Here is a 26,289-nt window from a genome sequence, read left to right on the forward strand (position 1 = left end):
GAAGAAGGTTCAAATACAGTGTGGTGAAAATGGTGAAGTCATTTTTATTTCAGTACTTGACAAAATACCCCATAAAATTCAAAACTTCTACCATTATACAAAAATAGGTCTCTACAAGTGATATCTGTCTTCATCACCAGTAGCAAATATATTAGGCAGAAACATGTAACTTCAGTAGCCTTATAAGAAAAGTGCAGGACACCTCAAGCTACACATTCAGCAATATCATAATGCGCAAAAGTTTAATCTTTTCACCCATTTGATAAATACACAAGGTTTATAATTTAATGTTTTAAATTAGCATTCCACAAATATACATGTAATTTGATGATTACTGTGCATGAATACATGCACAATGTTTATATATACAAATTCCAGTTTTGTGTTCTGGTGAGGGATTTGTATACAATCATAAGCTGTGTTTGTACTGGTCCCATTGAATATTCACAATACAAAAACACAAAAGAACCATTGATTTACAAAAGGAAATTTGTTTAAAATCACTTCAATTAATGATGTTTCAAAGGATTATCTTCTCATGCCAGCATGAAACTGAGTAGTTGAACCTATGAGAGAAAAACAGGACATTTAAATGATATCAAATTAGGTTGCTACCTATATCAGACTAACTAGTGCAAGCAAAGCAGGAGATTACTATTGTCTCCATTAAAAAAAAAAAAGCCTTTTTCCTTTAAAATGTCTTATTCATTCTTGCACTGATTTTTAAAAGAGATTTGAATATATATTTAAAACTCACCGTGAATGGTTCCACAGCAAGGTAAGTGAGACTAATGTTAAGAGTTTCTTCAAAGTGCTGTGAAGTTGAATGTTCTATAATATATATACCTTATACATCCTGAAACATCTTTTGGTTTTCAAAATCTGGATCTTGTGGAAGTTGTATGCTCAAAGCAAAATAAGCCAATCAAACCAACCAACAAACTCCGGCTCTGCTAATAAGTTTCCCATTACTACAAGTTGCTGGAGTTAAGTTATTTTTTGATTGAAGAGACAAACTACTAATTTAAAATAACCTATAAAATAGCCCATAGTTTGTGGGACTAGTAGGAAAAAACGTGTCCTTAATAAAAGTTAAACATAATATAAAAAATGACTTAGAATACAATCACTTAAAATGATTCAAAGTCTCTGAATCAGGAGTGAACTGAAGGGAGATGGGGGAAATAGGTTTTCCTGTAATGAACAAGAAATCCACCTCTGTTATAAAGTATGAAATTTTTTTGTGTTTTTGAACAAAAAAGATCCCTCTTAAATGGGATAGTTTTTTTGGATTATACATAAAAAGCACAAAGTAGTAGTAGGGATAATGACTGCATTAAGTGCTTAAATCAAGTGCTTCCTCCTCCTCCTCCATACCCGATTTGTATGCTTTATTATAATACTTTCTAAGATGCATTACTTAGGAATATATTCTCCAGTAAACTCCGTAGCCTCAGACTTACCTTGTGCTCATCGTGCATTTTGCCTAATCAATCTGCTGAATGAAGCCAGAAACTTTTTGTGGGAAGTAGGATTCAAGGTGGTCAATCGTGTCTTAACGTAAAGCCTTTATAAGTCAGTTTCTCTGCTAGTTACACAGAATTTAAGCTTTGGCTAACTTGATAACTCATGAACTGAACTGCAAGATTTGATCATCCTAATGATGAGTCAAGGAGTTTCAGAGAGGAGAGTTGTGGGTCTAGCACTTGATGCTGCCAAAAGAGTACCTGACTGTACAGTTCCAAGTCGTCTTTGCAGTGCTTCGAGTCGAGTGATGTAATCTGTCAGGGCTCTGTCAGGATCATAATTCTGAAGCTGAGAACATGCTAGGGAACCAGGATTTAAATCAGCTGGAATGCCTGGATACCTACAGGATTAAAAATATGTACATGAATCCAAATTATCCAGAAACAGTGCAAGTAAGTTACCAACCTACCTCCACCTACTTCCTCCAAAAGGGAGGCCACTTGTACACTGGTTAATCAATATCCCCTATGCTTCTGAGTTTGGGATGAGAAAGAAACAACTCTTCAATAAATTTAAAGAAGCTACTAAGTCATCATAACAACGCCCAGTATAATGCTTATTGCAGAGGTCCTCAATAGATGTTATATATGTATAAAAGCATCTTGTCATGCAGACTATAGAGTTTTTCATTATGGTCACATACTATCAATTTTAGTCAATACTCTTTCCAATATCTGTCTAACCACAGCATATACTAAATAACACTTGGTTAGTTTTGTTTCCTATACCCTTGGATACCAGGTACAAATTCAAACTAGTTTTGATTCTGAGCCTTACATTATTGTAAATTATATACAACTAAAGATGTCTAGCCATCTCTATGCAAAGAAGTCAAAGCCCTAACAATGTCCATCTTTCTCTATTAAATATATTTAAGTTACTCCAGGCAGGTTTTCTCAAATGCTTACCTATTTTGAAATGGTAAAGGAGACCTAGGATAGTCTAGATCTGATCTTGAGCGATAGGTAGTTTGTCTTGGTTCTCCATATAGCTCAAGCCCACCAGAAGAATGATAAAATGGGTCAGTCTTTTCAGCACCTAAAGTAATCCAAAATGTACCTTGTAAAGAGAAAAATTCCAAGCCCTTGAAAAATTTTTACAAAACAGATAAGGTCTCAAAAGATGATTATACTGTACTATACCACCATCTCCTACTTACAGTAATTTTCAATTCTGACTAAAGGAGAGAAACAGTGCAAATTTGGCTTTCAAATGTTATTTTGTTTAACTCTGAATATGAGTATTTCTCATGTCTGGAACTATGCCTCAAAGAAAATTATTTAATTGGAGTATTTCTTTTTAAAAGACATCTTGGCTATAACTAGATGAGAGGTGAGAGGTGTCTGAGTGTATGTGGCTTGTGGGAGAAGATGATGGGGATAAAAACAATTAGACTAATGTAACCAAGTCCTTTTATCACTCCACTCTACTGACGTATTGAAAAAAACTTGAAATCATGATTTAACTTTTAATACAACATACAACTCATGGTACAAATTTCAGCTGTTCATTGTAATGATATCTGAAAATAATTTGCTCAGGGTACCAATAATATTTACCCTTTCTCTGCTGTTTAGCTACTGGTAGAATAAGGTGGTTTAATATATCAATATACAGCACAGGTAATCTGTGTAATTCTGTGCTCCCAGCTTCTGACCTCATCTTTATGCCCCAAATATTTAAGCCCTAGTTTGTTTCTACTTCTAGATGTAGAGAGAAGGTATTTTCACTATTACCATTATTAATCTATTGGTAAACTCAGAAACCTGTATGAATTTTGCTAAATTATGAAAATGTCAAACCATAACTCTTCCACATGATGAACAGCAACCCTGTCTTGAAGCAGGGACTTAAAAGTCGGCACAAGGAAAGTGGGCTCTGGAGCCAGACTACCAGTGTTCAGTCCTGGTTCCACCCTTTCCCTACTGGGTAATCTGGGGCAAATGCCATGTGCTTTCCATGCCTCAGTTTTTCATCTATAAAGTGAAAATAATAATCGTACTTAGATCACAGGATTGGGAGAATACATGAAAGGGCATGGGGCCTAGTGCAGACTAAGTAATCCATAAAACCAGCCATTATTACGCTCTTTAATTATTCAGAAAGTATTACACTACACACAGTAATTTTAGGGAAAATTTGCTATTTTGACTTCACCTTGGTTCAGTCCAAAGCCATCCCTGTTAATGTTGATGGAACCAGAACCCGTGACTCGATGCCACCGTCGAACCAAAAATTTCATTCTAAAAAAAATTCCAAGATAAAATTTCACAGCATATCTATAACAAAGTAAAAATATATATTTCCCACAAAAATCAAATCGTACATTTAAATATGAATGCAGAACAAATTTCAAAATAATCACGATTGCCCAAACTGGGTAAATGCCCCCTCGTTTGTGGCAAAATCACTTGAAACTTAAGAACAGACTTCAAGATCCTATTATTCTCTTCCCAAGTGGCACAAGAGGTCTCTTATATTGATTGCTAGCATCAGGTTCTGGATTTAGGGATAAGCAGTGCAAAAGAGATGGAGGGCAAAAGTAGACAGGAAAAAAGTAGGTGGGCAAAGAAACAGTGAAAAATAATGAGAAGTAGAGAAAAGAATGCTGAATAAAGGGCAGATGAGATAGGCAAGAACAAAAAGACCCTTACATTGGCATAAGAGTATACTGGGAAAGCTGGAAGATGGGTGAGGCTCTTCTAGTCCCTTTGATCAGGGACAAAAAACAATACTGGTTTCAAAAGGAATGGGGGTATTAGTATCATATACCAGCTGCAACAAGTTGCTGCCTACTGCATCTTGGCTCAAGGAGCTTTCTGGAAGGTCAGTTTTCTTATTTCTAACCAGTTTCCAGGCTCAGTCTATGGAGGTCAAAATACAGTAAACATACAAAAGAAGACAAGAAAAAGGGTAGCAGAGTGAAGTCCTTCAATAGCAATTTATACACTGCTTTCACGGAGCTGCCTCAAATTCCTCTAATCAAAAGTACTAGCTAACTCCTGCAAACTCCTATTTATTTAGTGTCTTCTAAGTTCCATGCATGTTGGTCTTCTCCACTAGAAAGTGAGCTGCCTTTATGGATTTAGGCAGGGACTGTCTTTTTCATCAGTGCACCTACCAACATTTACCCTGGTTTACCCTATACAAGGAGACAGAATGAAGGTGAGAAAGGAGGAACTGAAACCAGGGGACTACAAGGTGGAATGCAGTAGAGTAGAGGCAAGGGGAGTCAAAGGCCAACAATAAGCTAAAGCCTGAGCTCCTGTTTCGAGAGCCAGCACAGATGAGACCTGGGAGGTCACCTACTATACAAATATGGAGTATAACCCGAAAAGAAGAGGGATGATTAAAAATAACTTGTTAAAAAAATAACTCTTTTAGAGAGTCTATGAATAAAATGCATTTTCAAGTACTTTACCTTGAAATTGCAATGGATACTCTGACGGCTGACCGAAACCTCGTGAAGCCCTTTGGACGGTTGGTGATCACCTCTAGATCTGTAAAGGCCGGCTGACCCCCCATGCGGGCAAGCAGGGCCAGGGTGGCATCTTCACATTCCTGGAACCCACCCAGTAACAGCAGCAGGTATTTCTTCTGATAAATGAGAGCTTTTCGAAAACTTTCTGCCCTCAGGTATTTACCATAAATTCTCTATTTTTAAAGAAGGAAGAACATAATGACATTACGAAGGCATTCAGTTGTTCTCTAGGGGAAAATAACCTAGATTTTAACAACAAGAAAAAAGTAGTAGTAGTACCAGTAATAAAATGGCAAGTACCCTGACACTGTTTTCTATTTTATCAGCAAGGATGAAAGTTAGGATAAATTAACTTTAGCCTTTATACTTCAGCCTGGGCAACATAGCAAGACCCCATCTCCACAAAAAATTAAAAAATTAACCAGGTGTTGTGGTGCATGCCTGTAGTCTCTGCTATTCTGGAGGCTGAGGCAGCGGGATCGCTTGAGCCCAGGTGTTCAAGGTCGAGGTTGCAGTGAGTTACGATTGTACTACTGCAGTCTAGCCTGGGCGACAGAGAGATACCCTGTTTCTTACCAAGAAAAGAGAAAGAAGTCATAAACTTATATTCTCTATACAGTTGGAATAAATATTCCAAAAGTTTTTCTTTCTTTTTGTTTTAGATTTTGTGTTAACCGATTAAGGTAGTTTTACTACAATATTCATTATCAGTCACTAGAGAGGCTATTCAGAGGGCTTCCCATCTCACAGAGCATGATGCTCTTACAATGACAGCAGTACAGCTTTTGTTAGAAGTGAAAAGATAACATTCTGTTGGTCTACTAGGGAAGAAATTTGTAGGAAGTGGAACCAGGAGCTCAGGGTGCTCTGTGATTATTAAAAGAACTTAATTTGGTCCCAATCCTGGACATGCCTCTCCACAAACATGTGACCCGCTAGAGACCTGCATTCATGACACAGACTGAATAGAGAGATCTAGAGATGTAGCTTGAGTGCCACCTAAATTTCTTTAGTCTGTTCAATTAAGGTCACTGAGAGATGAAACAAGGCAAAAAGAAAACCAGCTGTGATGTATGTTTAGATGGCAGATGTCTCCTACCTTTAAAGTGACATGTTCAGAATCGGAGCTCAGATTTTGAAGTAAAGCGTCATTTCTTAGTTCAGCTTTCAGCTTGTACACTTCGGCCTCTGCCCTTTTCAAGGATTTCTGAAGAGTTGACTTTTCTCTGTTCCATACTTCTTTTTCAGCAGCAATGATGGCTTCAATGTTGGTACTACCATTGAATGAAAACCTAGAAGACTACAAAGACCATAGCCTACTTATAAGATTTTAAATAACAAGACTCTGAAAAAAATCTGAATTAAACATATTAAAGATATCCCCATAATAAATAGAGTTTCAGCTTCCCAACTTCACCCAAGGAAAGTTCAAAATCAATCTCAACTGATATAAAGGAATATACAATCTTAAGTCCTCTGCTAAGTAGATTAATTTTACAACCAAAAGTCCTTGTAAGAGCCTGGCCATAGACAGGGTTTAGCAGATTTAGCAGAGATCTGAACTAAAAAAGTCAACAGATTTAACAGATGGACTATCTGGGTCCAAATGTTGAGCTTGTGCCTGAAATAGTACACTGGAGAAGTGTACAAAAACAATCCATGGGTAAGGGGATTCCTACAGAAGCCACACAGATGTGTTACCATTATTTGACTTTACAGCTGTCTTACAGGTCTTCCCTATCTTTATATTGGGTAATTACAGAAGCTAGCAATTTATATAATAGCTTTTTTTAAATGGAAAAATTTTAAGTAAATTTCCAGAGTAATTTATTAGACTGAAATATGTAATTTTAAAAGCATCTTTCACCTGAGTCATAAGCTTAATAAGTGATAAATAACTGAAGACAACTATTGTCAGGATTCACATTTGAACATTTCTTTGCATGTGCCTGCTATCAGTCCATAGGCAGCTAAGTACCTGGCTTTGGAGATAAATATATCTTGGTTTGACTAAGACTTCAGTTCAGTTTTCTCATGTGCAAGGCTGCAATGTGTCTTAGAAATTCTGTACATAGACAACTCAGAGTCTAATACAGACATGGCTCCCAACTAACAGTAATTATTAGAAGTTTAGTAATCAGTAATAGCAACATTGTTATCTCTACACAATTTTCCACAGATCCTAAGAATTAGATACTTGATATTTTTTACATTACCAGGGTTAAAAAGAAACAAGATGGCAGAAATAATAACTTTGAACTACTTCTAATATGTGTACATGTTAAAAATAGACATACATAATCTCTACCAGCTCCTGTTGGCCGATACCACCTGATCTGTTCTTCCAGCTTCATAATCATGTTTCTTAAATCATTCTTTTCTTCAGTTAATTGGCTGATATGTCCTGTCAGCTCAGCATTTTGTTTCAGTAGTCTTTCAGTCAGTGAGCCACAAGGACTTAAAGACACCAAGTTGGGCTGAAAAAAATAAAACAGCGTAAGGTCACATAAACACAAATGTACGTGAACAATGCATCTAAATGTCTGAATAAGCTCTGATAGCAACACATGGCAAGAAGAAGTGGTGCTTGAGTTTTAAATAACAGGCAGAAATTTACCAGGCAGGAAAGAAGACAAGGAAGAGCATATTAAGGAGAAGGAATGGCATATATGAAGGAAAAAAGGCTGAACAAGAGTATATTGCTTTTAGGAAGCTACAAGTTACTTGGTAAGCCTAGAGCAAAGGTTGCTTCACATTATGGATAACAGACCTAAACACAGACGATGGAGAACCATGAATGGCTTTAGGCAGGGGTATGCCACAAACAAAATTTTTGTTAGAAGTTAAAGGCACAGGACTTAGTGACTGCTCAGATGTGCAATTAAGAGTAAAGGAAGATGGTCTATGGTGACTAACAATTTTCTAAACTGGCAATATCACGACCAGAAATATGGGCTTGGGGGAGAAGGGAGAAAGGAGAAAGGGAAGATGGAGTTCAGTTTGGAATGTGCCTGTTAGGTTTCAAAAGGGTTACTGTGTGGTACATTTCCCTAAGGAAAGATGTCTAGTAACTAATTGAAAAGACAGGCATGGGCCAGGCACAGTGGATCATGCCTGTAACCCTGGCACTTTGGGAGGCTGAGGCAGGAGAATCGCTTGAGGCTAGGAGTTTGAGACCAGCTGAGGCACCATAATGAGATCCTGTCTCTACAAAAAAAATGAAAAAAAAAATTAGCTGGGCATGGTGGTTGTGCACCTCTAGTCCCAGCTACTGGGGGCAGGAGGCAGGAGGATTGCTTGAGTCTAAGAGTTTGAGCTATGAATGCACTATTGCACTGTAGTCTTGGCAACAGAGTGAGACCCTGTCTCAAAAAAATAAAATAAAAATATAAGCCAGGACCACAATACACTAGAAGATAAGTTTCAAAAAGGTGAGGTCTTGTCAGATTTTTTCACTGTATCCCCAGAACCTAGTACAGTTAACCTGCCACATAGTAGGTGCTCAATGTAAGTATTTGCTCAATAAATAACACTAAGTCTAGTGAGAGCTCAGGCTGTGACACTGAATGAGCTTTCATAGTTAGAGGAACTGATGAAGGTGACTGATGAAACAAGCCTAAGAAATGACAGAAATGGCAAAAAGCAAGGAAAAAGAGGGTTTTAAGAGGATAGAAGAAGTCAAAAGTGCTGAATACAAATCAGTAAAGAAAGACTGAAAAGATTCTCCAGGTTAGTCAATTGTGAAGACACTGGCAGGATTCTAAGGGTGGTTTCACATAGTGGTGAGGGTAGAAGTCAGATTGCTCTTTCAAAAAGTTTGGTCTCAGGCCGGGCGCGGTGGCTCATGCCTGTAATCCTAGCACTCTGGGAGGCCGAGGTGCGCAGATTGCTCGAGGTCAGGAGTTCAAAACCAGCCTGAGCAACAGCGAGACCCCATCTCTACTATAAATAGAAAGAAATTAATTGGCCAACTAATATATATAGAAAAAAAAATTAGCCGGGCACGGTGGTGCATGCCTGTAGTCCCAGCTGCTCGGGAAGCTGAGGCAGCAGGATTGCTTGAGCCCAGGAGTTTGAGGTTGCTGTGAGCTAGGCTGACGCCATGGCACTCACTCTAGCCTGGGCAATAAAGCGAGACTCTGTCTCAAAAAAAAAAAAAAAAAAAAGAAGTTTGGTCTCTTAATTAATATAGTAAGAGGTTAATGTAATTATTCAACAACAATGAAGAAAGTTAATTTTCTATTTTCTCCAAAGCTTTCATTATCATCATCATTATCTTCTTTTTGAGACAGAGTCTCACTCTGCTGCCCAGGCTAGAGTGCCATGGTGTCAGCCTAGCTCACAGCAACCTCAAACTCCTGGGCTCAAGTGATCTTTCTGCCTCAGCCTCCCAAGTAGGTGGGACTACAGGCATGCACCACCATGCCTGGCTACTTTTTTCTATTTTTGTTAGAGACAGAGTCTCGCTCTTGGCTTAGGCTGGTCTCGAACTCCTGAGCTCAATCTGCCCGCCTCGGCCTCTCAGAGTGCTAGGATTACAGGTGTGAGCCACCGCACCTAGCCTTCATTATTTTCTATTGAGAGAAGACAAACATTATTCATATTAAAAATAATTAGAAAAACTCTTTATAGAATATGTTGCCAGTTTTAAACAATCCATAATTTCTATTATATCTTCACTCTCAATGTGTTAGGAAGAGCTATTAAAAAATTCTTACCTCTTCGCCTGACTGGCCAGTTAATTTCTGTAGTTGTAAAATAATCCCATCAATATTTTCCTGAACCCAAATGAAATCTTCATCATCTGCTGTTTCAAACTGTAGTCTTTAAGAAAAAGACAAAAACGTCAAAACAAACCTTCTCAATTTGGGTTGCTGACTAGCACAAATGTTATAGATCAGGTAACGCTCTGCCTCACCTATCACTTCTCCCTTATAATAAGTGTTCTCTTTCTCTGGGTCAAGGTGTTAGTTATTTTCAGATATGAGTTTTATTAAAGGATATCATCTCCTAATGTAAACATGCATTACCTTTAAAATTTTAATTCCCCACCCTTAGCTAGCTATCAGTGAGCAATGGGGTCTGTCCAGCCTAAGAATGCTATTTTTCTAAAGATTAGGCAGAAAAGTCTCTAACCTATTAGAGGCTTTCTGGGCTAGATGCTGTAGTTTTGAAGCTACATGTTGAAGCTTTTGTCTGATCATTTCTAGTTCATGATTACAGCCAGTTCCTCCTCCATTCATTTCAATCAATTTAGGATAGTTTGATTCTTTTGTTTCTCCTTCTATTTTCTGTTGAAGAACCCAATTTCTAGTTCGATCACTGGTTAAGCTCCATGTGGTTGGCTGGCAATTTTGGACAGAAAAAGAAAATAATAATTACAAATGAGCAGCATATCACATTCTTTCTAAATGGAACACAATTATTGTTTATATTTCAAAAAAACTTCTATAGAATTCATTTTTACATGATTTGCATATGGCTATTTAAAACAATATAATCCAATATCAAAATTTAATGGTCAAAGGACTTTAGTACTTTTAAAAAATATTTAAAAAGAAACAAAGTGTTAGTTTACCTCATTAAGATTCTGATACAGAATTCTTCTACTTTCTCGTTTTTCTTCTCGTTCCAGTTCTTGCTTCTGGAATTCCTGCATAATTCCTTGTAGTCGCTTTCCTTCAAGGTCTAACTTATAAACTTGTTGCCTTTTCTCTTCCAGCTGGCGTTGAAGATCTTCCACTTTGGACTGGAGCTCATGCATTTTTTTCTGTCCTTCAGTGTTGGCTTCTTGTTCTGTCTGCAACGTCTTCCTATGAACCTGCCTATCTTTCTCCATTTGCTGCCTTGTTTGCAAAGAATCCAGTTTATATTTCTCAGTCTCATTTAACAATTCTACTATGCGACTATGTTTTTCCTCCAGCTGTTTCTGTAGCTCTTTAAGTAGGTCCTCAGAGGGTAAGGATGGCCGAGGTTGCCCACTATCATCATTGCTCTGCAGTTGTGCATGTAATTCCCGTTCTCTATCTAGGGTACTACTCATTTCCCGAATTCGAACTTTCTCAGATTCAAGAAGAACTTGAAGCTCTAAGTTTCGACTTTGTTCCTCTGATAACTGGGCATCATATAGCATTCTTTGTGATTCTATTTTTTGCTGTGCTTCATTTAGTAGCTGTTTCTGTTGTTCCAAAAGTAGATTTAGCTGAATATTCCTTTGTTTCTGACCCTCCAGTGAAAATTTCAGATCCTTGTAGGTGAAAATCAAATTTGAGAACTTGTTAATATTATTAAAATACTTTTTATAAATATACTATCATGTGTTTATTAATACTAAATGGTGGCATTTGGTAACAGAAGATAGAACTGATCATCCAGTTTATTAATTTAAATTTTCAGTGGTTAGGGCATAACTGGGACATAACTATTTGAAGACTCAATTGATTTTCATCCTGGAATATAATGATGATAGGCAAGATAATAATACTTTTCTCTCAAAACATTAATCTTATCTGGCTAATATGAAGCAAGATACATTTCTCCTAAGAATAATGACCTTTAAAAATGTAAGTGTTCCTGGAGATCTTATATTTTGATAAGATTCCTGAACACATTAATAAATTCGTATAAAATATATATATGTGTTTCTGATATAATGTAATACAATTTCCTAAAAAACCTTGTATTTTGCAGTATCATGTGCTAAAAATAATAGGGCTTATGGGAAAAGTAAGGCCAGGGGCAAACTACTCAAAATCTATGCAAATTTTTAATGTTTAAAAAACAGTAATTAGGCTGGGTGTGGTAGCTCACACCTGTAATCCTAGCACTCTAGGAGGCCGAGGCAGGTGGATCGTTTGAGCTCAGGAGTTCGAGACCAGCCTGAGCAAGAGCGAGACCCCGTCTCTACTAAAAAATAGAAACAAATTAGCTGGACAACTAAAAATATATATAGAAAAAAAATTAGCTGGGCATGCCTGTAGTCCCACCTACTCGGGAGGCTGAGGCAGGAAGGATTGCTTGAGCCCAGGAGTTTGAGTTTGCTGTGAGCCAGGCTGACGCCAGGGCACTCTAGCTCAGGTGACAAAGTGAGACTCTGTCTCAAAAAAAAAAGACATAGTAATTGCTACCTGGGGAGATAACATGTCCCTACCCAGAAGAGTCTACTATGCCTGGAGACTACCTCAATGGACATTAAAAACAAAAAATGGGCAAAAATGCTGGCAACACATTTTCTTTAGCATAGAGTAGTGGGAACTAGGATTACGTGGCTAGAAAAATAGCTGTAAGCCAGTAAGGCTACCACTAATGTGGTATTGCAAGTAGTACAACCTGCCTTGAGTCAAGTGTTCTGTAAGGATGGAGTGCGTTTCTCTGGGAGAGCCTAACATTCATTTTAAATTTTCTTGAAGTAAAGCAGCAAGGGCTCCTGCTGCCAGAAAAGTATCCCTGTTCCCTTTCCTAGGAGAAAATAGGAACCCAAACTACTATTTATCAAATTGTGTGTATACCAATTCACATCCCAAAAACATATTGCAGCAGAGCAGTCTATATGCATCCTTGGATATAGCAAAACAAAATCATCACACCATTAACATTTCCTCATAATACAGTTTAGATAACACTACAACAGTGTGCAATGGATAGTGAACAACTTATCATATCTTACAAGAGTCTAAGGCTGATATGTTAGATGGAGGAAAGTCTCAAAGACTTTTTTCTATCAATTTGGATTTTCCAGAGACATTTAAAGACACAATACCTCAAGTTCTTCTTTATCCTGTTCTTCACTGCGTCCCAGCTTGGCTTTCTCTTTCTCCAAAGACCACTGGAGCTCTCTTGACTTTTTCTGTTCATTTGCTAATGTATCATTAAGCAAATGTACTTCATCTGTCTTATCTTTAACTTCCAACCTAAATCAGAGAAACAAATGAACTTTCATAAAATTATTCTGACCAAGTATATAATGAGAGAACAAGAAAGAGAAAACAGCTTCCACTGAAAAGTTGAGACATATAATCAATAAGCTAATAGGAAAATATAAACCAGGAAAGGATTAAAGATTCTTGACTGTGGCTCATTTCAAATTAACTATTTTTTACTATTGCAAAGAACTATTTTCCTTTGTCTTTTACTGAACATGGGATTTGCCATATGTATCTGTGTGTGTGAAACCAATGTTCAAAATAAAGATGACTGTACTTATAATGTCTCTGGCAAACAGAATATCTCAGTATTTACACCAACAATGCCTTTTACAAGAATTATCTCTTCAAACATTTTGCATATTTCAGCTGACTCATGAATCTCACTGAGTTCAGAAATATCATTTCAAATTCGTTGGTGGCAAAAATAAAGGCCAAAATGATATCTTAACAATAAATCTCAAATTGAGCTGAAGGACAGTGGAGATATGCCAATATAGTCATAAGTTTATCACCTGGAAAAATTTAGTTTTTTTCTCTCTACTGTAGTTTTGACTTTAACAGTTTCATGCTATTTAAATATCACCTATAATGTTATATTTTGGAATATTTACACAGTGTTTGTGACAAAATTACTCCAATTCCTTTACTAATACATATTTATAATAAGGAAGCTTGGCACACCTGAATGCCTCTAATTCCTTTAGGTGCTTATGCTGTGCCTTGAGTGTTGTTTCTAGTTCCAATTTAGTTTGTGCAAGTTCACTCTTTAGTTCAGCAACTGCCATCTTCTCAGAACTTAGCTGTTCCTGCAGTTCTGTTGCTCTGTCTTTCACACTGCTTAGCTCCACTTGCATCTCCAGCATTTGAGACTGCTTCTGCTGTATATTATATTCCAAGACTTCTAAATAGAATATGATTCATATTTAAAATATGATCAAACAACTCATATTTGGTTTATAAATATTTTGTCAATAAGAACTGATTTCTAATTTAGGAGATTATTGCAAAGTAAACAGGAAAGAAAAAATTAGAGTTCCAAGAATTGGTAATTAATATAAATATACTTTATGCATGTTTTCCTTATAGTGCTAGTAGTCAAGATTTTCAGAACTATAAATATATAAGGATAAAAATTTAACAGAAATACATTAATGGATGTAGGATTCAAAATTTAAAAACAACTTTATTCACACAATACTGTAATAGAAACTTGTGTTTGTTAATTCTGAATTTCAATAGTTCATATTAAAAAAATTCCAAAGACTTTTCACAGCCACACAAAAATAACCTGCAGGAGTTACCCAAATAACTATGACTACAATTGTCAGTGCTGCTTGCATCTTTTGTTCAGCACCCCTTTGCAGACAGTCCCTAGGAACATTGACTCTGACTCCCTAAGTTGGAAGTCCAAACCCCAGTTTGGATCCTGTTTTTTTCATGAAAAACCAACCAAACCTTTGCTACATGTTTGTTACAACGAAAACAAACTGAAAAATTTAAATCCCTAAGTATGTTAAATGAAACAAAGCATGTTACAAAATATGTATCAGGATACTCTCTTTATGAAAAATATAAAGTTATGTACACTTGCATGTTGAAAAGGTCTGGAGACATATCTATCCAGGTGTTAAGTAGTCATTACTTCAGGATTTAGGTGATTCTATGGGTGATTTTCACCCCATTCTTTTGTTTCTCTATTCTACCATAAATATGTATCACTACTATACTAAAGAAATTTTTTTTAACCTGACAAAATTCTATTAAAGTATATAAATTCATATTAACTCATATTAATGACATTAGGTGACAGGAATACCATTGGCTTTAGCTGATAATCATGTTAATTTAGGCTTTTAAACTATAGAGGCTAAGGATTTACATATATAAATATGAATCTATGTGACCTTAAGGTTTCAACAGTATTCTATAACCTAAATAAAATACTAATCAATTATCTCTAAAAATAGCTTTAAATTAGGCTTATATCTAAAGAGATTTTTTTTTTTTTTTAAGACAGAGTCTCTGTTGCCCAGGCTAGAGTGCAGTGGCGTCAGCCTAGCTCACGGCAACCTTGAACTCCTGGGCTGAAGCGATCCTCCTCCTCCTCAGCCTCCCGAGTAGCCAGGAATACAGGTATGTGCCACCAGCCCTGGCTAATTTTTTCTATTTTTAGTAGAGACGGTATCTCCTTCTTGTTCAGGCTGGTCTCCAACTCCTGAGCTCAAGTGATCCTCCCTCCTCGCCTAAAGGGATATGTTTAATTTATCTCATTATACCTGTTTTCTCTGAAGTAGTTTTAGCCTGCTCCAGCTTTTCTATGACGAATATGAGACTATGCTGTGACTTTCAAAATTCACAAAAAATGGTGTTTCTACCATTAAATACAACAAAATTACTGAAGACACAGGCATGTGTTCTCACTAGATATGATGAAAATTAGATTTCACTAAACTCTAATGATTCCCATCTGTAGCTCAATTTAAATGGACAAACACCCCTATCAAAAAGTGGGGGGAGGCTAGGTGTGGTGGCTCACGCCTATGATCCTAGTACTCTGGGAAGCTGAGGTGGGCGCATCGCTCAAAGTCAGGAGTTCGAAACCAGCCTGGGCAAGAGCGAGACCCCCATCTCTACTAAAAATGGAAAGAAATTAATTGGCCAACTAAAAAATATATAGAAAAAATTAGCCGGGCATGGTGGCACATGCCTGTAGTCCCAGCTACATGGGAGGCTGAGGCAAGAGGATGGCTTGAGCCCAGGAGTCTGAGGTTGCTGAGAGCTAGACTGATGCCATGGCACTCTAGCCTGGGCAACACAGTGAGACTCTGTCTCAAAAAAAAAAAAAAAAAGTGGGGGGAAAAAACCTGAATAAGCAAATCACAAAAGCAAAAATCTAACTAGCCAATAATCATATGAAAAAAGACTAAACTACTTCAGTAATTAGAGGAAAGTCAATTAAAACCACAATAAGAATCTAGTGCACACCCAATAGATTGACAACAGAGGTCTGACAATACCAGCTGTTGGCAAAGACACAAAGCAACAGAACTCTCATATACTGCTAGTGAGTGTACAAACTGATATGACCACTTTGTGAAACAGTTTGATATTATCTAATAAATCTGAAAATATGTATCTTATGACCCAGCAATTCCACTCCAAGGTATATATTCAGAAGAGTCATACATGTATGCATCACAAACAGTGTACAACACTGTCCTTGGTAGCACTGACTGCAACTAAAAAGTAGAAACAACCCAAATGTTCAATCATAAAATATATAAATTTTAGAATATCTATACAAAGGAATTCTAAATAATAACAAAAATGAATGAACTAGAGATAAATGCACTAATTTAGAAGAATGTTATAGAGAGGTGAAAGAAATAAGACATAAAATATATACAGATTGATCAAGTTCAGAGATAGGAAAAAATGTAAACTTACATGGTTTAGGAATATATAAATAGACAGTAAAACTAAAGAAAAATCAGGATAATGATTACCTCTAAGAAGCATGCATTTGGAAAGGGGGCTTTTGGGAAACTGGCAATGTTCTACTTCAAGTGGTGATATTTCCATAGATACTCATTTAGTAGTTTGTCATGGTGTACATTTGCACTTTGTTTTTTTTTTTTTTTTTTTTTTTTTATTTTTTTTTACCAGGTCAAACAATGGATGCACTTTGTATTTTCTTGTATGTATGTTACACCTTACAATTTTTTGAAAAAGGATTAAAAAGAATTAGTTACTTGCATTGTGGGTTTCTTTTTCTTTTAAGTGGTTATCCTCTAAAGAGTGTAGAAAAGATTTTTCTTAATATGTAGTTTAAAAGAAAGATAATGAACTTAATGGGCTTAACAATGGGATCAGGGCAACGGTAGTTCATTTTAAATTAAATATGCCTGTTTAAAACCCTTTTGACGAACCAGAATTAATATAGATTATGTTCTTAATGTTATGAGAATGAGAACAAAAATATGTTCTTAATGTTATGAGAATGAGAACAAAATGTGACTGAGGAGATGTGTTTTAACTGAATAATAACGAGAAGAAGAGACATAAAGTGAAATATTTTCAGCTATTTGTGTAACCATACAAGCCTGTCATACAACATACCTTGGCTTGGTTTATCATGCTCTTGTTCTCTTTTCAGAGTCATTTTTCTGCTATTCATTTGAGCATGCAGTGCTTGAATTTCAGATAACAAACTCCTTCTATCTGCTTTCTGGAGGCATTCCATAGCTGCTCGATATTCAATACCCTAAACAAAGAAAATAAAAAAATCAAATGAAGACAGTGGTAAAGATAATAAAATCAATCAACAAAAAAATCTAAAGAGTAATGAATGGAACACACATGCTAAAATTTTTTTATTTAAAAAATTTTACATGGATAGAACCGGAGGAAATTATATTAAGTGAAATAAGGCAGGAACATAAATACTGCACATTATCATGCTTATGTGAAAGCTAATGTGAAAGCTAAAAAAAAAAGTTATCTTGCAGAAGTAAGAAGTGGAACAGATGACACCAGAGGCTGGGAAGGGTAGGGGGAAAGGAAGGGGTAGGAAGTGTGATAAAGGGTACAAAATTACAGCCAGACAGGAGGAATCTTTCTAGTGTTCTATGCCACTGAAGGATTATTATAGTTAACAATAATATATACAGTTTCAAACAGATAGGATTTTGAACATCCCCAACACAAAGAAATGATAAATGTTTGAGATGATAGATACGCTAATCACCCTGATCTGATCACTTCACATTATATGTACTGAAATATCATATACGTACCCAATGAATATGTATAATCAATTAAAAAACATAAAATTTAAAACTCAGGAAAAAAAATTATTTTTCTTTTCCAAAATGTGTGAGGATATGCTGCATGCAAATGCTCCTTTACCCCTAACTACTATATATTGTATTTCAATAAAAGAACATTCTTTTTCATAACTACAATAAACAAAAGTAAAATTACCATTACAAACTATTATCTGATATACAGAGCTTACTGAAATATTGCTAAATGTCCTATAAAGCAAAAGGAAAGGAAAATTGATATTCATTAAGTCTTTATCTTTTATGACCTTTTAAATATATGAAGAGTACAGGCTAGTTATTTTATGTCCCTCAATTTAAAAAAAACTATTTTGAAATAATTTAAGCCAAATTTCCTGTGTACCTTTTAGGCAGGTTTTCCCAATTATAACATCTTACATAACCATAGTACATCATCAAAACCAGGAAACTGACATTGGTAAAATATTTGTTAAACTACAGGGCTTATTTATATTTATTTAGTTTTTATATACACTCATTCTTTTCTTGATGTATAGTACTATGAAATTTTATCACATGTACAGGTTCATATAACTACCACCACAAATCAGGGTACAGATTGTTTCACTACCACAAAAAAATTCCATTGTAATCACACCCTCTCACTAACCCTAAACTCTGACAACCAATGATCTGTTCTACAGAGCCACAATTTTGTCATTTCAAGAGTATTATATAACATATAAGCTGTTGTGGGTATAAATATTACACTTTGTTCCTTTTTAATTGTTGACCAGTATTTCATTGTACAGATGTAGCACTGTTTGTTTACCCATTCACCTGTCAAAGGACATTTCAGTTGTCTGTAGTTTTTGGGTATTTAATATAAAACTGCTATGATATTTGTGTATAGATTTTTATGAAGACATAAGTTTTCATTTCTGTCTGAGTAAATATCTATTAGTATGACTGCTAGCTTACATGGTAAGTGTTATGTTTAACTTTTTAAGAAACTCCCAGATTATTTTCCAGAGTTGGCTCTCCCATTTTGCACTCCTACCAGCAATGTATGAGATGCAGTTTCTCTGCATCCTCATCAGCACTTGGTGGCGTCACTATTTTTCAGTTTGACAGATATGTAGTGGCCTCAATTTGTTTTAGTCTGATATTTCTCCCAGAGGAAATACCACAAAAGTGACATTATGCCCTTTTTATCAGTAATTATATGTCATCTGTTTATTCCACTACTGTTTAACTTTAACTCTGATGACTTGGGATAAGGTGGTATCTGCAAGGTTTCTTTACTGCAGACTTAACTGCTTTTCCCTTTTAGAGAAAATTAAAGTTTCATTTAGATACCTGTTCTTGTATTTTCTGTTCCAAACAGTTTAATAGTCCAACAGCATCTCTAGTACCTAGAGCTGTCAGCTCAGTCTGAAACATGGCTAGTAAAACACTGTGCTCCTGTAAGAAAACTTGTTGAAGGGCAAGCAGAAGTTCACCTCGCCAGTCTGAGAAGGTCTCCTGAGATTGAGAACTATCATAAACCTAGCAGAACACAAATAACAAAGGTCAGTTTTCAAATGAGCAGGTTTTTAAAATATACTAAATATATTAATCAATCAAAATAAATATTAAAAGCCTAAGAGCATATATTTTCAAGTGTAAAAATATATATAATAATTAATGTAAAAACACATAAAAGATAAATTGTAAAACAGTGATATTGTTACAAATAATATAAAACTATTTAGATGCTTATATTCTTTGGGTACCTCAGTTTCTCTTTGCACTTGCATTTTTGTAATTAAATCCTTAAGAGATGAAATTGTATCAAGGTAAGCTCTTCTCTCTTCTAGCCAAGATTCTGAAACCTGCTGAACAGAATGGTTCTCTCCATCACTATAGGGAGACTCTGTGAGAGAAAGCACCTGCATCCCCTCATTATGGACAGCTCTCAGTAATCCCTAGAAACCAAAACCCAAAAGCCAGAATTATGACAACTTCTTCAAAGACTGAAATTACACACAAACAGAAATAAATTTAAAGCAAGATAGTTTTATTTAGCTATACTGATTTAGAAAATCCATTGTAGACAGAAAACTCCAGCCCAACATTACTGAATGCCTTCTTCCTGTAGAGGGGTAAACTGATCCTAGGAGATTGTCTATGACTTTTCATAGCTCTTATCTCTAAGTTCCTTCTATACATATAGCTAATGTATTCTTCCTGGGTTTAATGACTCAGCATTGATTTGACCAAAAGAAATACATGGGAAATAACTTCTACTTTTTGAAACTATCATAATAATTCTGGCAAACAAAAACATTAATAAGAATTATGAAGAGAAAAAATCTTCACACATAATCATTTAATATATTATCTGTGAAATATTGAAATAAAAAAAAACAGATCCCCAAGCTCATGCCTATAATCTCAGGGGCTTAGGAGGCTGAGCAGGAAAACTGCTTGAGGTCTGGAGTTTAGGATCAGCTTAGGCAACATAGTGAGACCCAGTCTCTAAATGAACACAATAAAATTTAAAAAAACAAAAAATTAGGCAGGCAAGATGGCACATAGCTGTAGCCTCACCTACTTGGGAGGCTGAGGCAGGAAGATAATTTGAGCTCAAAAGTTCGAGGCTACAGTAAGTTATGATTATGCCAGTGTGCTCCAGCAGCCTGGGTGACAGAGTGAGACCCTGTCTATTAAAAAAAAATAGATCCCCAAGGTTCTCACAATATAACTTTTAATAAACTATTATGTTCAATATAGAAATACTGGTTAAGTTAGTAAAAGATACCTATCTTTTAGTACCTTTATTTTCTTTGGAAAGGAATCTGTTGAACTTTCACCTTCGTCTCCTCGGCCTTCTAATGCTGTGTCAAATCCTTGACTGTGTGTAAGATAAATTCCCTGACCCCAGTCTGATCCAGAATCTAAAATAAAGAAAATCATTTCCTGTTAAAAAAAAAACCCCAACCCCCTGCCCCCAAAACAGCACTTTTTAAACAAATAGTATAACCATTCCAGAGATTTATATAACTTACCACTGGAACATATTTCTCTAGTTTGGTAAGCATCAGAATGTGTTAATTCAGGAAATGAAGATCCCTAATTAGAGAAAACAAAAAAATATTTTTTTCACTTTAAAATAAAATCCAATGAATCATTTTGATATTTTTTAATGCTGTAATCAAAAAAGAAATTAAATCTGTCATGCCTTTCATAATAAATGAAACTATCCACAATTTATAACAAGTCTATATTTTTTTCTTCATGGATAATGCCATAATAGAGACATTGATGAATTAAGAAATAACAGGTTCCAAATCTACACAGGAATTTAACATATTATCTAACTCTACACAGTGGAAAGATTTAAAATTGTAATAATATGATAAGAAAGAGACTGCCTCAAGTTTTTATTTTTTATTTTTTCTTAGGAAACATACAACCTTCCAAGTCTGAACCAGAAAGAAATAGAAACCCTGAATACACCAATAACAAATAGTGAGATTGAATCAGTAGTAAAAAAAAAAATCTCCCAACATAAAATAGCCCAGGATCAGATGGATTCACAGCCAAATTCTACCAGATGTACAAAGAAGAACTGGTGCCAATCCTGCTGAAACTGCTCCAAAAGATTGAAGAGGAGGGAATCCTTCCTAACTCATTCTACGAAGCCAGTATGACCCTGATACCAAAGCCAGGAAAGGATGCAACCAAAAAAAGAAAAAGAAAACTAGACTAGTAACTCTGATGAACATAGATGCAAAAATCCTCAACAAAATGCTAGCAAACTGAATCCAACAGCACCTCAAAAGGATAATTCACCACAATCAAGTGGGTTTCATTCTAGGAATGCAAGAATTATTCAACATATACAAGTCAATAAATGTGATTCACCACATAAACAGAACTATAATTAACCCCCCCATATGATTATCTCAATATATATGGAAAAAGCATCTGAAAGAATCCAGCATCCCTTCATGATAAAAACCTTAAAAAAACTCAGCATAGAAGGAGCATAACTCAAAATAATAAACGCCATATATGATAAACCCACAGCGAACATTATGCTGAATGAGGAAAATTTGAAAGCATTCCCCCCAAAACTGGAACAAGACAAGGGTGCTCACTTTCATCACTTCTACTCAACATAGTACTGGAAGTCCTAGCCAGAGCAATCAAGTATGAGAAAGAAAGAAATGGCATTCAATTTGGAAAAAAGGAAGTCAAATTATCTCTGTTTGCTTATGATATGATCATATGCCTTAGAAAACCCTAAGAACTCCTCCACAGACTCCTAGATCTGACAAATGAATTGAGCACTCCTAGATCTGACAAATGAATTGAGCAAAGTCTCAGGTTATAAAATCAATGTACAAGAATCAACAGCATTTCTATACACCAATAATGACCAACCCGAAAATCGAATCAAGAACTAAATCTCATTTGCAATAGTTACAAAAACAAAACAAAACCCCTAGGAATATATTTAACCAAGGAGGTGAAAGATCTCTATGAGAACTAAAAATAACTGATGAAAGGAATTGCAGAGGACACAAACAAATGGAAAAATATCCCAGGCTCATTGAAATAATTAATATTGTTAAAATGATCAAACTTGCCAGGTGCAGTGGCTCACGCCTGGAATCCTAGCACCCTGGGAGGCCAAGATGGGCGGATCCTTTGAGCTCAGGAATTCGAGACCAGCCTGAGTAAGGGTGAGACCTTGTCTCTATCAAAAATAGAAAAAATTAGCAGGGCATGGTGGCACATGCCTGTAGTCCCAGCTACTCGGGAGGCTGAGGCAGCAGGATCGCATGGGTCAGGAGTTGGAGGTTGCTGTGACCTAGGCTGAATCCACGGCACTCTAGCTGGGGCAACAGAGTGAGGCTGTGTCTCAAAAAAAAAAAAAAAAAACCCACCACCAAACTGCCCAAAGTAATCCACAGATGCAATGTAATCCCTATCAAAATACCAACATTGTTTTTTGCAGAATTAGGAAGAATGATTCTAAAATGCACATGGAATAATAATAATAAAAAAAAGAGACTGAAGAGCCAAAGCAATTGTAAGAAAAAGAACAAATTTAGAGGCATCACATTACCTGACTTCAAATTACAATATATGGCCACAGTAACCAAAACAGCTTGGCACTAGCATAAACAGACACAGAAATCAATGGAACAGAATAGAGAACCCAGAAATAAAACCCATATACCTACAACCAACTGATCTTCAACAAAGGAGACAAAAACATATACCGGGGAAAAGATACTCGTTCAATAAATAGTGCAGGTAAAACTGGATAGCTGCATGCAGCAGAATGAAACTGGATCCCTGTCTGTCACCAAATACAAAATTAACTGAAGATGGATTAAAGACTTAAATGTAAGACCTGACACCATAAACATTCTAGAAGAACAGCAAAACTCTTCTGGACATGGCCCTTAAATGGCTAAAGGATTTATGACTAAGACCCCAAAAGGAAATGCAACAAAATCAAAAATAGACAAATGGTACTTAAACTAAAAAGCTTCTGTACAGCAAAAGAAATAGTCAAAAGAATAAACAGATAATCTACAGAATGGGAGAAAATATCTGTAAACTATACATCTGACAAAGGACTAATACCTAGAATCTAAAAGGAACCTGAACAACTCAGCAGGGAAAAAAATGAATCACTCTTTTATAAAGTAGGCAAATGACATGAATAGGCATTGTTCAAAAGATACACAAATGGTCAAAAAACATTACAAAAAAATGCTTAACATCATTAATTATCAGAGAAATGCAAATTAAAATCACAAGTAGATACTATCTTACTCCAATTAGAATGGCCATTATTAAAAAGTGAAAAAACAATAGATGTTGGCATGTATGCAGTAAAAAGGAAATGCTTATTACTGTTGATGAGAATGTAAATAAGTACAATCTCTATGGAAATCAGTATGGAGATTTCTCCAAGAACTAAAAGTAGATCTACTATTCGATCTTGCAATCCTACTGCTGGGTATCTAGCCAAAGAAAATGAAATTATATCAAAAAGATACTGCACTTGTATTACCACAGTACAATTCACAATTGCAAAGATATAGAATCAACCTAAGTGCCCATCAACTGATGAGTGGATAAAGAAAATGTGGTGTGTGTGTATGACAAGAAAAACACACACACACCACGGAGTACTACTCAGCCATAAGAAAGAATGAAATAATGTCTTTTGCAACAATTTGGATGGAACTGGAGGCCTGTACGTGGGGTTCAAAGGGTGGTTGGTTGGGAGGGGATGGAGGATTAAATATTACCCTATGGTGTACAATGTCTATTATTCAGGTGATGGGTACACTAAAAGCCCAGAATTCACCACTATAAAATATATACATGTAATGGAATTCAACTTGCAAAACCTAAATCTACTGAATAAAAAAAAATTGAAAAAAACTCCCACATATTAATCATATTAATAAAAACCAAATACCTCTTTAGTTCTCAGACACTGTATCACTGCCTTCAAGGTAGCACATTCCTCTGTCAGTAACTGAACAGCAACATAATGTTCTCTCTTTAACGTTTCAGTTTCTGAAATATGTCTGGATTCCATATCCAAAATTTCAGCAGCATGTAGTTCTCGCATCTGCTCAATTTTTTCAGTAAACTGACTGATTATTTCAGTGACTTCTTCTGAGGAACATTCACTCTGCAAATCAATTTGGATTCCTGAATTTCTAACAGGAATTTGTAGAGTCTGATTGCTGCTATTGACCCTGAGAGTCCCCTCAGTCTGAGATGCAGAGCTTTTACCCATTTTAATAGGAAGTGGCTCTAATATGCAGACCTTTCCATTTTCCTGTACCTCAGTCTTATCTTCTTTTTCTAAGTAGGAGGATAATTTCTTTTCTGTCTCTGTGAGTTGATCCCTAACTTGGCTTAAATCTTTCTGAAGAGATGCCATACTTGTTTCTTTTACCTAAAACATAAGGAATAGAACAGTAAAGTATTTGATTAAAAATTTTCCATATTAAATGTTAAATTTAAAGGCAGGGACAGAGTATAATTAATGATTTCATGTTTTCCACAGAATATTAAAAAAAAAAACATTTCAGAAACATTCTCATATATTCACATGTATGTATGGTCATAGATTACTACAGAGGTAAAATGATTTTATCCGCTTCTACTTTTGGTTCTCTTTTTTCCTGCATTAACAGACTGGAGATTAAAAGTATCCTAACAAAGATTCCCAGGAAAACCAAACAAAAAGATGTTGGTAAATAAATGTATAACAATGGAATTTTTCATCAAATTGACAAAAGACTTTTTATATAGCTTTTCAGTTATGGATCTGGGTTTGTTTTTATAGAAGAGAATATGCTTTGACATGAAATTAAGATAGGTAGAAATATGTGAATTAGGAGCTTTGTTACTTATCTTACCAAAAGCTCTTCTTGAAGTTTTTCTGCCTTTTCTTTATAACTGGCAAGTTCTTCTTTGGTAGCCACTAAGTCAGCTTTAAGGATGGCAAGTTCTCCCCCAAATCCACTTTCTTTGTTGGTACTAATTAACTCAGGAGTTGTCTGAATGGTAGCGGAAACATAAGAAACACATCATTTTTAAAAAATATAGTTCAAGGCACTTATACATTCAAATAAAACTTTCTCAGGAATGACTGCCTACAAATAAAGGGGGTTACAACAATCAGTGTTCTTTCAACAAATAGGAAAACTTTTCAGAACCATCATCTTATATTCTTGAGACAAAGATTGTTTTCTTGAGAAAATGAGTTTCTGGGAACAAAAGGTAAATCATGCCATTACTATGTATCCTAAAAATTTATAAATTATTAATAAAAATATTTTTGGTACCATTCAAAAGTGCTTCATATTCATACCACTTACCTCAAAAGAAACCAGGTGCAACTAAGATATTTCTTAGAAGTTATACATGGAAAGTCATATTATTATTTTAATTATTTCTTACAGTAATTTATAGTTTACATAAGCTAAGAGAAAAAAGCCTAGTAAATGGAATTACAGAATCATGATGTATTAATCTCCTAGTATTTAGACAGTACCATACTTCTAATACTCAAAATTATAAATTTAGAAAGTGAGAATTAAAAAAAAGCCCTGTTCATATCCGTCATAAGCTAAAAAATAACTGTAATTTCAGATCTTTACGTAAGTATACTTACAGAGGTAAAATACAAATTTTTACCAAAACATCCTTTTTGGTAAAAATAAAATTTGTAAAAGTTAATGCTTTGTCACCCACTCATTAATTTATTAGATACTAATATATTATTTTCCTCTAAAATCTGTATTCTTTGTCAATAGTAATATATTTTGACATTTTTCATTACTTAAAAGGAATGATAATATAATATGCACATTAGAAGGAAATTAAGGAAAAAAATCCCACAAAAGTCCTACAAGACATTTGCTAAACTTTAATGTTTCTACGTTTCTTCTGACTGCTCTATTTAATGACAATACTAATGAAATAAATGTGTTTGAAGACCGTGAAACAGTCTGTATCCATTATTCTAGTGATAATAATG

General features: G+C 35.4%; 1 protein-coding gene across 8 annotated transcripts in view; it reads right to left on the reverse strand.

Annotated features, from left to right (window-relative positions):
• Nucleotides 1-19: 19 nt before the first annotated feature.
• The window catches only part of AKAP9 (A-kinase anchoring protein 9), a 148,589-nt gene continuing 122,319 nt past the window's right edge, over nt 20-26,289 (reverse strand). For 4 of the 8 annotated variants that reach the window (XM_076006446.1, XM_076006445.1, XM_076006444.1 and 1 more), the window contains 19 exons: nt 25,166-25,306; nt 24,211-24,699; nt 20,768-20,831; nt 20,535-20,656; nt 19,493-19,684; nt 19,077-19,265; nt 17,053-17,197; nt 13,615-13,834; nt 12,768-12,918; nt 10,587-11,255; nt 10,145-10,353; nt 9,727-9,832; nt 7,306-7,485; nt 6,108-6,308; nt 4,949-5,181; nt 3,685-3,770; nt 2,436-2,586; nt 1,728-1,867; nt 20-566 (listed from right to left, as the gene is read on the reverse strand). In XM_076006446.1, coding sequence (XP_075862561.1) covers nt 529-566; nt 1,728-1,867; nt 2,436-2,586; nt 3,685-3,770; nt 4,949-5,181; nt 6,108-6,308; nt 7,306-7,485; nt 9,727-9,832; nt 10,145-10,353; nt 10,587-11,255; nt 12,768-12,918; nt 13,615-13,834; nt 17,053-17,197; nt 19,077-19,265; nt 19,493-19,684; nt 20,535-20,656; nt 20,768-20,831; nt 24,211-24,699; nt 25,166-25,306 — 3,726 coding nt within the window. In that variant the 3' untranslated portion in view covers nt 20-528. The remainder of the gene's footprint in view (nt 567-1,727; nt 1,868-2,435; nt 2,587-3,684; nt 3,771-4,948; nt 5,182-6,107; nt 6,309-7,305; nt 7,486-9,726; nt 9,833-10,144; nt 10,354-10,586; nt 11,256-12,767; nt 12,919-13,614; nt 13,835-17,052; nt 17,198-19,076; nt 19,266-19,492; nt 19,685-20,534; nt 20,657-20,767; nt 20,832-24,210; nt 24,700-25,165; nt 25,307-26,289) is intronic. The other 4 variants (XM_012779613.3, XM_076006443.1, XM_012779612.3 and 1 more) reach the window with 1 other exon arrangement.

The sequence above is a fragment of the Microcebus murinus genome, chromosome 9, assembly GCF_040939455.1.
Source record: "Microcebus murinus isolate Inina chromosome 9, M.murinus_Inina_mat1.0, whole genome shotgun sequence".
Lineage (NCBI taxonomy): Eukaryota > Metazoa > Chordata > Mammalia > Primates > Cheirogaleidae > Microcebus > Microcebus murinus.